This window comes from Hemitrygon akajei, chromosome 31 (genome assembly GCF_048418815.1).
Source record: "Hemitrygon akajei chromosome 31, sHemAka1.3, whole genome shotgun sequence".
Taxonomy (NCBI): domain Eukaryota; kingdom Metazoa; phylum Chordata; class Chondrichthyes; order Myliobatiformes; family Dasyatidae; genus Hemitrygon; species Hemitrygon akajei.
In genome coordinates, this window is record NC_133154.1 from 7,939,626 (window position 1) to 7,954,710 (window position 15,085).

Here is a 15,085-nt window from a genome sequence, read left to right on the forward strand (position 1 = left end):
CGCTCCTCATATATTAACCGTTTCACTTCTGTGATTATTCTCATGAACCTCCTCTGGATGTTCTCCAATGCCAGCATATCCTTTCTTAGATATGTGGTCCAAAACTGCTCACAATACTCTAAATGTGGTCTAAACTATATCGGCTCAGCATTGTATCCTAGCTTTTCCAGTCCACAAAATGAATGCTAACATTGCATTTGCCTCCCTTACCACCAATTCAACCTGCAAGTTAACCTTTCGAGAACTCCCAAGTCCTTTTGCACCTCTGATTTCTGAATGCACTCCCGATTTAGAAAATACTCTACACCACCCACATGGCTGTAACTGCTGCTCAAAGTGGATGTTCCAAACAAGAGAAAATCTGCAGATGCTGGAAATCTAAAGCAATGCACACAAAATACTGGAGGAACTCATCAGGCCAGGCAGCATCTATGGAAAAGAATAAACAGTCGACGTTTTGGGCTGAGATCCTTGATCAGGACCGTATGAAGAATCTCGGCCCAAAACCTCGACTGTTTACTCTTTCCCATGGATGCTCCCTGGCCTGCTGAGTTCCTCCAGCATTTTGTGGATGTTCCAAAGCCCAGGAGGACTTGATAGAGATTGAGTTCTGATCACGCCGTCCTTATTTCCCTACATGACTGAATGAAGCCCTACATGAACTGAAGCAACAGCACCTCATCTTCTGACTGGGTCCACTACAGCTTTCCAACCTCAACAATGAGTTTAACCGTTTCACATAATAAAGTATTTGTTGCAGCTTTCCGGCATCTGCAGCATTTTTGCAATTTCAAACAATGCTTCTGCCTTTAAGATTGATCTTTTGTTTCTATTACTAGCCTCTTTCAGATGGTCCATCGCTTTTTTATCGTTCATGCTCTATCCATTTCCTTCTCTTCTTCAGCTCTTCTCAGCATCTTAAAACTCATTTTATCACCAACTTTCCCAGTTCTGGAGTGAAAGATCAAAGATCTGATACGTTAACTCTGTTACATTCCCCACAGGTGCTGCCTAACCTGCTGGGAATTTCCAACATGTGGTGTTTTCTTTTATTTCAGCTGCCCTGTATCTGCTGGATTTTGCTTTTTCCAGAGGAAATAAAGAGGGACGAGACAAATTAATCTACGTACCAGTGGCGTAAGCCAGTTTCTTGTTCTCTTCGCTGAAGTCCTTGCGTTCATACTTTGCTCGTATCCATTGTTCCCTCAGCACCCTGAAACAGACAAGGATCAGTAATTCTCTCCCTTGATTCCAGAGCTCAGCTGTGCCCCCATTCCCACTGCCTCTGCTACATAGAGATATTTATTCTTTCTCACCCTCTCCTCACACAAGTCCAATCTCAAATCTTAATTACATCTTCAGTTTTCTCTTAATCTCCACCCACCATAAATTCTCCAATCACTGCTCTTGATTTCCGGCCAGCATAAATTCACCAATCACTGTTCTCAATCTCCATGCAGCATGAATTCTCCAATCACTGCTCTCGATCTCCGCCCACCACAGATTTACCACTCATTGTTGCCCCTCACCTCCCCCTCACTCTGTCAATCCATCCCATTGGGAATATGGTGAACATCTGAGTTCTCCAAGTTGCCCAGTGTGGGGATCTCAGTGAAAGGGTCACAAGAAGAGAAAATTACCTGCACGTCAGCAATGGAAAATACAGACAACCTCTTGCACTATAATCGACATGTCTTCAACTGTGCCTTTATTTTCTTTTGTACCAGGGTCTTGCTTTTACTTCTGAGTCCTGTTGAGGAATCTCGGCCCAAAATACCACCTCTTCATCCCCCCCACCACCATAGATGCCGCCTGACCTGCTGAGTTCCTCCAGTACTTTGACTGTGTCTTTGAATGGGATAGTTTTAGGTACAATTTATATTGTGTTGTCTGTACACACAAGATTTTCATTGTACTGTACCAGACAGAACATGTGAACATCACAATGAAATTAGCTTAACTCTGTTGATGAACCAACAACTCAGACACGTCTTCAAGTCTTTCCCTACACCACTTGTGTACATCACAACATTTATTTATTGAAATACAGCGCAGAATAGGCCTTTCCGGCCCTTTGAGCCACAACATCCAGCAAGCCCAGATTTAACCCCAACCTAATCATGGGACAATTTACAATGACCAATTAACCTACCAACCGGTAAGCATTCAGACCATGGGAAGAAACCTGACTGCCTGGAAAAATCCTACTCATTTCATGAGGAGAATGTACAGATTGCTTACAGATGATATTGGAATTGAACTCTGAACTCTAGAGCTGTAACAGTGTCACGCCAGCTGCTACGATACCAAGGTGCCAATAAATTTGACTTGACTCTCCTGATCATCACACAACTCTGACATATCTCTGAGTCTTTCTCTACATCTCCAGTTAGTCCCCAATCCAATCAGGATGCACACAGAGGCAGCTCTGGGTGGAGCTCTGTACTTACTGGCAGTCCTTGTATGTTGGAATGTAATAATAGGCAGGAACAAATGCTTCATACTTGTTCTTGGCTGCTTCATTTCCATGAATGGCCATGTGCTGGAAGGAAAAGAAGTCGTTCGTTACTAGGATAGGACAAAGGACAAGATGGACATACAAATCCTTCCAGAATTTTCGTAGGTGGCTCAGGGAGCTGCAGGCACAGACCTTGTTAAGAAGACGTAGAGGACAGGAACCCAAGATGGTCTCGAGAATCAAATCCTACTACCTTCAACCTTCTGTCCAGAACCCTCCAACAACACCTGAGGCACATCTATAGGGCTGGGATTCTGGAATCACCTCACTAGAATGCCTTGGTTTCTGGTCTGACCTTCTTGCTGCTTTAGTAGACAGGATAACCAAAGATCCCACTGACCCCAGACATTCCCCTTTCTCCCCTCTCCCACTGGGCAGAAGGTACAAAAGCCTGAAAGCACATATCACCAGGCTCAAGGGTAGCTTCTATCCCACTGTTATCAGACTCTTGATGGCCCTTAGTATGATAAGTTGGACTCTTGACCTCACAATCAACCTCGTTATGATCTTTCATCTTACTGCTTACATGCATGGCATTTTCACTATAGCTGTTACACATGATTCTGTTATTGCTTTACCTTGTTCTACCTCACTACACTGTGCAATGTTTTGATCTATATGAACAGTGTACCAGACTATGGTGGATTAGGGTGTAGAATTATTATTTTCTAGTATTTTACTTGTAGTTTTAATTCTCTAATATTTGCGTAAAGTTTTTATACAATCACCTATATACTGTATGTGTAATTGTTCAGTAAATTTTCCAGTAATTGTAGTATGGCTGATTCTGTATTTTTCTAGAAGCTTCTCAGTTTTTCTGCAGCACATGCCACACTCTTTTTTCAAAAGGAGATTCACGAAAATGATTCCAGGATTGAACGGCTTGTTATATGAAGAGCATTTGATGGCTGTGGGCCTGAATTCACTAGAATACAGAAAAATGGAGTGGGGGGGGTGACCTACTGAATGGTGAAAGGTCTTGATAATGTAGATGTGGAGAGCATGTTTCCTATACTGGGAGAGTTGAGGACCAGAGGGGACAGCCTCAGAATAGAGAGATGTCTTTTTAGAACGGAGATGAAGAAGAATTTAATTAGCCAGAGAGTGGTGAATCTGAGGAACTCATTGCCACAGGCAGCTGTGGAGGCCAAGTCTTCACGAATATTTAAGGCCGAGATTGATAGATTCTTGATTGGACAAGGCATGAAGGGATACAGGGAGAAGATTGGGTCTGAGGGGAAAAATAGATCAGCAATGACGAAAAGGTGGAGTAGACTTGATGGGCCAAATGGCCTAAATCTGCTCCTATATCTTATGGCCTTTATGGTTTTGGCTGTTTCATAGGTTAAATGTTATTACTAGAATGTTGTTTATCTCTAGTCTGAAGGTGAGATGACCACTTCTTTTTCTTCGTCTCCCTTGTTTGTTCTTTGATATCGTAACACTTTAATCAAACGGCTGTGAACAACAAGTTTTATGTTTCAGTCTTGACTTCTGAAGAACCTCTGGATCAACATCACCAGATCCATCAATAAGCTTTTCACTGTATCTCAGCCCAGAAAAAACCAATAATGAACCAAATCCAGTTCCAGCCTGGCAGCCATAAGACATGGGAGGAGAATTAGGCCATTTGGCCCATTGGGTCTGTTCCACCATTCCTTCATGGCTGATCTACTGTCCCTCTCAATCCCATTCTCCTGCCTTTTCCCTCTAATTTTTGTCGCCTTACTAATTAAGGACCTGCCAACCTCAGTGTTAAATCTACCCATTAATTTGGCCTTAGCCGTCCTCTGCTTGGAGAGCTCCTGCAGATGACATGATAATGAGCTGGTAATCTTTAGAGCAGGGCAAATATGGCAGCTCAGTTCAATGCCTCAACTGAAAGGCTGCACCACTGGCAGTGTGGGGACTCCCACATTGTGGAATGCACTTCAGTGTGTTGTGGCGCTGCGTCGGCGGCCTGGGCCCCTGAGCTAGAGTCTCTGCAGCAGAACGTGCAACTCAACCTTCTGTCAAGAGCGTTCAACCAAGCTGACACAGAACTTCCTGACAGGAAACTCTGGACGATGATTTCAACAATGTGCTGCATTAATGCTCACGTCGTACAAATGTACAATTTGTACATTTGTTCCTTAAAATTGTCATAACTGGGGAGGTTAGGGTAGTGTGGATAAGCTCCCATTGCCTATTAAATACTCAGGGAGGGGTTAGTGGGGTTAAACCCCCACTACCTATTGAATGCTCCCAATGGTGTGTGTCTCAAATAGCCTCTGACAACCAAGTCCAGCTCCTGGCCTTCACGTGTGGTTTAGCTACTAAACCCGACGGAACTATTTCTACTGAAAGGAGAATGGGCAAAAGCGGGTTACTGGTGCCTTAAAACTAGTTGCTTCAGGCAGATGGCGCTTGTCAGCTATGGCTGGCAACTCACCTAGCAGAGGGAAAGCTCTGACTTCAAACCTCTGCTGCCTTGTGGCTATACCCACTCATGGGGAATGCTTCGGGATTAAACCCCGAGGAGAAAATTCCAGAGCTGGAGTCTCTAAGGCAGTGCTAGGTTGAGTTCAATGTTGACTGACAGCTCCTGCAATGCCACTGGTACCAAACTGTACCGGTCTCAGCCATTCCTTCGGGTTTATGAGATTCACAGAGAGCGGGAGCTTGCTCTCTATATTGTACCGCCCAGGATTGCGTACTGACACAAAGAGAGCTAGGTCGCAGCGTCTATGGTCAACTCTGACCAACGGAGGGTGTACATTTGTGGCAGGGATTGTCAGAATCTGCTTAACCTCTGGATGGGTGTAACACAGTCCTGCACATGGACATCATGGGCAAGGCCAGCATTTATTAACCTTTCAGTGTTACCCCTGAGAATGGGACGGCGAGCTAGGTTTCTGCCTACTGCAGTCTGTGTGTTGAAGGTGCTCCCATACTGCTGTTGGGGTGGGGGGGAAGAACCTGGAGTCTGACCCAGCAACAACAGAAGAAGGTTGTTACATATATCCAAGCAACAGGCACAGGCCCTTCAGCCCAACTGCTGTTTCCTCTAAGCTGCGTAGGTGCTTGGCCATATAGTGACTGAAATGCTCTCACACACATAGCTTTGTTGCTGTGCAGCTAAAAGTTGCTTTTATATAATGTTAATGTTAGAAATTATGTTAATATAATTTTGAAATTACGCCTATATAATTTTGAAATTACGCCAACATAATTTCCAAATCCATGCTAATACAATTGTGAAATATCCTGTAATTAATTGTGTTAGTGAATATAATCCATACATTTTCTAAATAAACATTTTAGAACTTCAATGTATTTACACTGTCAGTGTTCGGAGTTACAAATTGTAACAATAAACACAGATTGGAAGCTGGTAGCTCATTGTTAATAAACCGCTGGCCCACTGAATGCTGACGCCGTCTAGTCAAACATTTTACTTTTGCCATTGTGCCTGTCAGTTGTTTTAACTGCCTGATGTCGTTTACTTGTGTTGTGAGTTGTGGTTTGTGTTTGTTTGATGTGTATATTGCAAAAAAAAACCACTTAAAGTGTGCACAGTTTTCAGGCTGTGTAAAAATATCCCGCTCAGAGCAATGGTTGGTTGGCAATGGTTGTACAGAAATAGAGGGGATGTTGAGCCTAACTCATCCATACTAAATTGGTTTATTATTTTTCATGTTTTGCATGTCATCTATAGAAATTGCTTCCTCACATCAGAAGATTGAGGTAGTATAAGGGAAAGCAATAAGAGAATGCGGAAATAAAGTGCTACAAGTGACAGGGAAGGAGCAGGCAATAAGGTGCAAGGGAATGACAAGGTAAATTGAGACAGCAGTGTTCTTAAAACAATGGGACAGAAGCTGTCCTTGAGCCGGAAGGCATGTGTTTTTCAGCTTTTGTACCTTCTGCCCGATGGGAGAGGGGAGAAGAGAGAATGTCCAGGGAGCGTGGGAGTTGGGGGGGGGGGGGTGGTGGTTGTTGCTAGCAAGAACTGCAGAGTCCAAGAAGCGGAGGGGGTCCGGTTTCTGTGAAGCGCTGAGATGTGTTCACAACCCACTGCAGTTTCTTGCGGTCGCAGGCTGAGCAGTTACCGTAAAAAGTCGTAACACATCTGGATAGGATGCTTTCTGTGGTGCATCTGGAAAGACTGGTGGGCTCCGATGGGACGTAACAAATTTCTTCAGCCTCCTGGGGAAGTAGAGGAGCTGTTGAGCTTTCTTGGCTTGGGCATCTACCTGGTCGCACTATTGGTGGTGTTCACTCCCAGAAACGTGAAGCTGTCCTCCCTTTCAACCTCAGCACCATGGATGTACACAGGAGTGTGTAACCCACTTTGCTTCCTGAAGTCAATGACCAGCTCTTATACTTACTGTCCATTACACCACTGACATTTAGGGCATTAATGAAGGTCCTCCATCTCTGATGGTGTTCAGGGCTTCCTTCTTCATGTCAGTAGCTTCCTCTCGGTTTTCACTACCATCAGTCACGCAAGTCCCAGGTGGAGACTCAGGAATACCATCGCACTCAGATGTAGAAGGATTTTTCATTGCTGTTTCCATAATAATTTTGTTTGACCAGTCAGGGTTGTTAGCCCTCAGATGAACCTGGAGGACCAGTGAATCACTCTTAGTCTGGCCTCTACCCTTTCACCTGTTTGGCATGGGTGACCCGACCAACAGCAGAAGGATACAGCCTTGACTCCAGCCAACACAGCTCTCCGGGTCACTGAGGCATGAAAGCCTCCAAACCACGATAAGATTGTGGTCCCCTTGGAGGACTAGCTCTTTTGTTTTGTCAATATTGTGGGAAGGTTGTTATCATGATACCATCCCATTATGGTGGCAAGCATAGTGGTTAGTGTAATTACTTTACAGTGATAGCTGTAAGATCGGGATTCTCATCCTGCTGCTGTGTGTAAGGACATTCTTTCTATGGCCATGTGGGTGCTCCAGTTTCATCACATATTTTGAAGACGTGTGAGTTAGGGTGGGTGAGTAGTGGCCATGCTATATTGGTGTCGGAAGTGTGGTGACACTCGCACACTGCCCAGCACAACCCTTGATGATTTGGTTTGTCATAAATGGCACATTTCACTCTCTGTCTCGATGTACAGGCTTCAAATAAAGCTAACCTTCTGACAGGCTGAATTACCTTCTGGTATGGGGTACTGCACAATATCGCAAGAAACTACAGGGAGTTGTAAAATTAGCTGCATCATGGGTACTAGCCTCTGTAGTATGCAAGACATCATCAAGAAGCGGTGCCTCACAGCTATTATTAAGGACCCCCATCACCCAGGACATGCCCTCTTCTCATTGCTACCATCAGGGAGGAGGTACAGAAGCCTGAAGGCACACACTCAGTGATTCAGGAACAGCTTCTTCCCCTCTGCCATCTGATTTCCAAATGGACATTGAACCCATGAACACCACCTGACTTTTTTTCCTGTTTTGGTACTATTTTTAATTTAACAATTTAATGTACATATATACACTTAGTGAAATTCAGTCTTTTTCTATATTTATCACGTTGCACTGTACTGCTAACAAATTTCACAACATATGCTTGTGATATTAAACCTGATTCAGATTCGGTTTCTTTTAGCTTAATGGCACTGGGCTCTCGGCCTCAGGTAGGCAAATGAGACTCCCAAAGATGCCTTCTTGTGCTTGGCCCATATCCTCAAAACCTCCCCTTTCCATGCACCTGTACAAATGTAAAAGCAGTTTTATTCCACCTGCCTCCATCACCTCCTCTGGCAGCTCGTTCCATATACAGCCGGCCCTCCTTATCCACAGGGGATTGGTTCCGGGACCCCCTGCGGATACCAAAATTTGCAGATGCTCAAGTCCCTTATTTAACATGTATCAGTGCAGTGGTCTTTAGGACCCAGCGGAACCCCGGACTTTATTTAATGTGTCTCTGTGTGCTGGACATTAGAACCTGGCGGTGCAGCTCTGAATCGGCAGTGTTTCTGTTCATGAAAATAATCACGATCGCAATTGAAAATAAGGTGGAAGTAATAACGCGATCAGAAAGAGGTGAGACGCCATCGGTCATTGGAAAAGCGTTAGGCTACAATCGGTCAACGATCGGAACAACTTTAATGGAGCATATGAAAGGCACTGCTCCGATGAAAGCTATAATTATTACTAAGCAACGCAGTGGTTAAATTATTGAAATACATATGTTTCTTAAGTGTTTTATATGCATAGAAAGGTAAAATATGTACTATATACTAGGAAAACGTTTGACTAACTGACACTAAATAGTACCGGATGTACCTGTTCCGACTTCAAATCTGATTTAAAGATGGACTCAGGAACGGAACTCATTGATAACCCAGGGACTGCCTGTACTTCTAAGGCATTTCTAGATTACTTATAATACCTAATACAATGTCAATGCTATGTAAATAGTTGTTATACTGTATTGTTTAGGGAATAATGACAAGGAAAAATAGTCTGTACATGCTCAAGCAACGAGTGCTGGAGAGAGAACTTGTGGGTTTTCCCGATCCGCGGTTGGTTGAATCCGCGGATAAGGAGGGCCGACTGTACTGACCACCGTCTGCAACACACACTGCCCAGACAACGTAGCTTTATGTGTGGTGTAGATAGTGCAGGCAGTTGGAACCCCCTCCCCAGGGTAGAAATATCAAATACTGTAGGGCAAGGTTTAAAGGTGAGAGGGGTAAAGTTTAAGGGGGAGTGGATTTTACACTTATGATAGGTGTCTGGAACAGGCTGTTGGGGTAGCGGAAGAAGCAGATATGAAATTGGTGTTTAAGAGACTTTTAGACAAACATGTAAATGGACAGGAAATGGAGGGATATGGTTTATGTGCGGGCAGAACTAAATAGCTTAACGTGACAAACTGCTTAATGCAGACACTGTGGACTGAAGTTCCTGTGCTGTACAAGGGAAACAGGCCTTTTGATTGTTTGAGTCTCTGCTGCTATTTTTATTTTATTTAGAGATACTGCACGGTATCACAAGATTCGAGATTCAAACATGCAAAGATTCAATGATGCAAAGTACAATTATTACCAAAGAACGTATGCAGAATTTGTCCTGGCCCAAAACCTCGACTGTTTACTCTTTTCCATAGATGCTGCCTAGCCTGCTGAGTTCCTCCAGCATTTTGTGTGTGTTTCTTTGATTTCCAGCGTCTGTAGATTTTCTCTCATTTATGCAGTACTGTTGCTCCTCTCTGTGCCTTGTGGCGCATCGGGTGGCAAACTTGCTGTTTCTTTAGCATTTGTCTGTTTTTTACGAGGCAGAGTTGCTGGCTCAAAGCTCAACCCAGCACGGATGGAAAGCGTGCAAGGAACCTGCCGGATTTGAACTCAAGACCACATGTCTCAAAGACAGGTGGGGATGCCACTACACCACCGACCGGCTGTATGCAGTATACGACCCTGAGATTCTGCTTCCCACAGACAGCCAAGAAACAAAGAAAACCATGGAATCCATTCAAATATAACATTAATCCCCCCCCCCCAACGGACTACTTGAAACACTGACAATGCAAATACATCGAAGTTTTAAAATATTTCAAAGTAAAGATTGTGATGTTTATTATTTAGAAATTTATGGATTATATTCATTAACATATAAATAATTATTGCACAATTATATGAACATAGATTTCAAAATAATATTAGCATAATTTGAAAATTATATTAATATTATATAAAAGCTGCACGGTAATATAGACTATGTGTGCAGGAGCCTTTCACTTACTGTGCGGCCACACACCCACGCAGCTTCAAGGGAACAGTGCTTAGAAATGCAATCAAATAAAACAGAGGAAGACAGGAAGGTCCTCCACTTCCTCCATTCAACTTCGATAATCCTCAAGAAGCTCGACAACGCTTAGCAGTTGATAGGGAAGCGATGCCCAATGACTGACGTCTGAGGCAACCATTTCCAAACCTGTGACCTCTGTCACTGGGGAAGGCAAGAGCTGCTGGGGCAGGGGAATACCATTGACTACACAATCCTCTCCAAGTCACACATCATCCTGTCTTGGAAATATTCTGCTCCTTTGATGGTTGGGCATCTAAATTCTAGAATTCCCTCCCCGATTTTATACCCTGGGAACAAGTTTACCAGAAGGACTGCAGTGGTTTGAGAAGGATGTCGCCACCACCACCTTTCTAATGGTAATTCATCGTCGGTAGGTTGCATCTGGAATTTCCAGTTGGCGTATGATTTCCCTCCACACTGCTCTGACATATTGGAAAATTGTGTACATGGCAAGTTACAGCAGTGGTTGCCTTTGCCTTCTGCCAGGTGAGTTTTTTATAAGAGATCACTAGCTCTTAACCCAGCACGGATGGAGAGCATGCAAGGGAGCCGGCCAGATTCGAACTCGGGATCTCTCACCCTGAAATCCAGCTGATGCCACTACGCCACCAGTTGGCTTTAAGGGTAATTAGGGGTGTGTAATAAATGCTGGTCTTGGCTGTGAAGCCCACACCCTGTAAATGAACACACAGGGGGCTTCAAAAGGGAAGTGGGAGGCAACAGAGATTTCTCCCCCCTTTCTGCGAACATTGTCCTGTTATATCTTACCTGAATTTGGGAATCATTCCAAGGGTCCAGGAGGAGTGATTTGATGACACTAACATCCGGAATGTTCCGATGGATCCCCGAACAGTTGAGGCAAATGAAGATTCCGAGCGTGGTCGAAGCCCATTCAGGTTCTGTGGAAGAGAATCAGCGTGAGCTCACAGAACAAATCGGAAGTTTACAAGGTCAGTGGGGGTGAACTCAGGAGACCCCTCCCCCTTGGATGCACCTGACCTGAATCAGTCAAACTTCCCAATGATGGGCTCTTGAGAACTCTGAGTTACTTGTTACCTAGAGCAGTGTTTCTCAAACTTCTTCTGCTTATGGGCCACTTGTGACTTTCACTTAACTCTGTGGCCTCCACCCTACATAGTCTCTGTTAGTTAGCTGTTAAAGTGGTTTTTGGTCAAATGAATCCGAGGGTTGTATATGGTGACACTTTGATAATAAATTTACTTTGTACTAATTTATGGATTGTGCATTTTTTCAGATGTATGGTTTTTATATTCCGTGTTTTTCACCCATTCCTTTCTGTTTTGTTGTGTGAGGGCAGGGGGTTTGGGGGGTTGATGTTCTTGTTGTGCTTTTTGCAAGGGGTGGTTTGCTGGTCACTCTTCTTGTTGCATTCTGTTGGTTTTCTGTGAAGGGCAGAGGGTTTAGGTGTTGACGTTCTTGTTACATTTTCTGCGAGGGGAGGGGGGTTTGGGGCTTGATAATCATGTTGGTATTCTTTTTTTGTGGGGAGGAGGGTGCGTTTGATGTTTTTCTTTAAACCACCTCCATGGTTTTTCTTTGTTTTGTGGCTATCTGGAGAAGGTAAATCTTAAGAGTTGTAAACTGCATATATACTTTGATAATAAATGAACCTTTGAACCTTTATTGTTCTTATATACAATTAATATTTATGTTATCTGTATTTTTATATGTTAAATATAATGTTTCCTGTGTATATGAAAAACAAAACTATTTCAAAGCTGTTAATACAAAACGCATGGGTCAGTGGAAGGCAAACAAACCAGCCTCCTGCTGAATGGTTGCTGTTCGACCTTGCTGGAGACAGCCCTGCCCCATCTGCAGTTTGTGATTTGGGGGATGAATGTGGAGCAGGGCTCAGCGGACTGTCCAGCAGAATGTGAATGGTGATTGTGTGTGGTCAAGTGGGAGCGACAGATAACGATTGATGTGCCTGCCATACCATTACCCCCATCCCCATCCCCAACCCCCTCCCTCATACACACACACACACACACACGCTAAGCTCTTTTGTTGCCTCATTTGCATAATCCTGCATATTTTCCCATTCTCTTCATTCAATTAAATTACATATCTTAATTTTTTTATTTATATATTTGAGTAATATTTCATTACAACAGTAAACTTATCAAGGCCCATTCAGAAGCTCCCGCTGCCCCGAGTTATTGTTTTTTTTACATGTGGGCCCTATGAAGTCTGGCGACGCCCTCTGTGAAGCTGAATGACCCACGCTGAGAACCACTGATCTAGAGGTGGGGAGATGAGATGGCACGTTGCTGTCCTCAACTCCCCATCCAGCTCACACCCATTGTCTGAAAAACTGCTGCCAAATTTGACCAAGTGATGTCACTATGAAATGGGTGCAGTCATGTACTTGTGGCCGATGTGTCTTGTGATGTATTGACCACAGTCCGAACCCAGACAAGAGGTTAAGGATGAGATTCTGGGCTGAAGTCTATCATGAGGCAAGTTTGGAGATTTACTCTGCATCTAACCTCCTGTGGCCTTTGTACTTCAAGAACACGAAGAGGAGGAGGAGAAGGCCATTCTGCCCCTCAGGCCTTCCCTTCCCTCCAATGTATTCGCCGATGTGCCCTAGGCCCCAGCTCCTCCTCTGTGCCAGTTCCCCACAGACCTCAGTCCACCAGTCTTCCAAACTTTAGTTTTGTGCTTTTTTTAATTGATACATGTGTAACACTTGTTTTGCCTAGTGGCATGATCGCAGGGTGATAACCCCCCTGCCCGGCCAAACCTTAGCACTCTCGTTTGGGTGGATGCTGCGTGGTGTCCCCTGTGTAAAATCAGTACCCCGAAATAACCAGCAGGTCACCACGTGCAGTTAAATGATTAAGATTTTATATTTGACTATGGGGTTAGTAGAGAAACAAAATATAAAATAAAAGGGCGCCAATAATCTCATTAGACAGTCCAGTGCACAAATCGTTGGAGCTCATGGATTTTTCTCTTCACTGATCCTCCTCCAATAATCGCTGACTCTGGACTCCCGCCCCGGGCCCAGGACCCAGAGGGTCTCGCAACCCACCATCTCCTCAAGCCATGTCTTCTCTCTTCACCTCCTCGTACCTTCTCCCCGAAGCCCACGCAAACTAATAGCTTTCACACAGACAGAAAAATTAACATCTCTTCCATTGGCTAACACTGAATTCCAAAGTCCCATTGTCAGTTTACTCAACAGCCTTCCTCTGTCTCTTCAGTTCGGTTCCCACCCCCCAGCAATTTAAACTCTCCCCAATAGCCTTCGCAAACCTCCCTGCCAGGATATTGGTCCCCCTCGGATTCAAGTGCAACCCGTCCTTTTTGTGCAGGTCACACATGCCCCAAAAGAGGTCCCAATGATCCAGAAATCTGAATCCCTGCCCCCTGCTCCAGTCCCTCAGCCATGCAGTTATCCTCCACCTCACTCTATTCCTATACTCAGTGTTGCGTGGCACAGGCAGTAATCCCGAGCTTACCACCTTTGAAGTCCTGCTTCTCAACTTCCCTCCTAACTCCCTGTAGTCTGTTTTCAGGACCTCCTCCCTTTTCCTACCTATGTCGTTGGTACCAATATGTACCACAATCTCTGGGTGTTCACTTTCCCACTTCCCCACTTCAGGATATTGTGGACACAATCAAAAACATCCTGGACAATGGAACCTGGGAGGCAAACTACCATCCGTGTTTATTTCCTGTGTCCACAATATCACCTGTCTGACCCCCTAACTATAGAGTCCCCTATCACTGTTGCCTTCTTCCTTTCCCTCCCCTTCTGAGCCACAGGGCCAGACTCTGTACCAGAGGCATGGCCACTGTTGCTTCCTCCGGGTAGGCTGTCCCCCCAACAGTACTCAAACAGGAGTACTTATTGCTAAGGAGTACAGCCACAGGGGTACTCTCTAGTATCTGACTCTTGCCTTTTCCTCTCCTGGCTGTTACCCACTTATTTGTCTCCCGAGGCCCCGGTGTGACTACCTGCCTATAGCTCTTTTCTATCACCTCCTCACTTTCCCTGACTAGATGAAGGTCATCGAGCTCCATCTCCAGTTCCTTAACCCGGTCCTTAAGGAGCTGCAGCTCGACACACCTGGCACCTTTCCTAAAGGTGGGAACCCTTGGTATAGAAGGAGTTTTGCTATCTATGTAACCCATACTGTCCCTGTGGAGGGAGTTTTACTCTGTATCTGACCCACAGTATCCCTGCTCTTGGAAAGTCTGACGTGATCCAAGAGCGTTTTTAAAATTTTGTATTTATTTAGAGATATAACACAGAATTAACCCTTCCTGCCCTTTGAGCCATACCGTCCAGCAACCCTCGACAGCCCTGATTTAACCCTGGCGCAATCACAGGATGATTTACAATGACCAATTAACCTACTAACACAGAGTAAAACTCACTCTGCACTGTCCCATCACACACTCCCAGGGCAGTGACGGCACATGTTTGATACAGAGTGGATTTCCCTCTACGCTGTCCCATCACACATTCCAGGATCAAGGACAGTATTGGTTAAATATGGAGTGAAATTCCGTCTACCCTCTGAACTGTGGGAGGAAACCGGAGGACTCAGAGAAAACCACGGGGAGGTTGTACAAGACTTCTTACAGAGGATGCTGGAATTGAACTCTGAATTCTGAAGCCTCAAGTTGTAATAACGTAGCACAAAATGCTACGATATCATGGAACCTTCCGCCATTTTGCTACTTTAATAATACCAAACACCACACTATGCTCTTCATT

At 44.5% G+C, this 15,085-nt stretch overlaps 1 protein-coding gene across 1 annotated transcript in view; it reads right to left on the reverse strand.

Moving 5' to 3' along the window:
• LOC140719310 (arf-GAP with dual PH domain-containing protein 1) overlaps positions 1–15,085 on the reverse strand; it is a 91,414-nt gene that overhangs the window by 50,837 nt on the left and 25,492 nt on the right. Inside the window, exons 2-4 of the mRNA XM_073033850.1 lie at positions 11,098–11,228; positions 2,451–2,542; positions 1,131–1,213 (exon numbers count right to left, since the gene is read on the reverse strand). Of these exons, the coding sequence (XP_072889951.1) occupies positions 1,131–1,213; positions 2,451–2,542; positions 11,098–11,228 (306 nt within the window). The remainder of the gene's footprint in view (positions 1–1,130; positions 1,214–2,450; positions 2,543–11,097; positions 11,229–15,085) is intronic.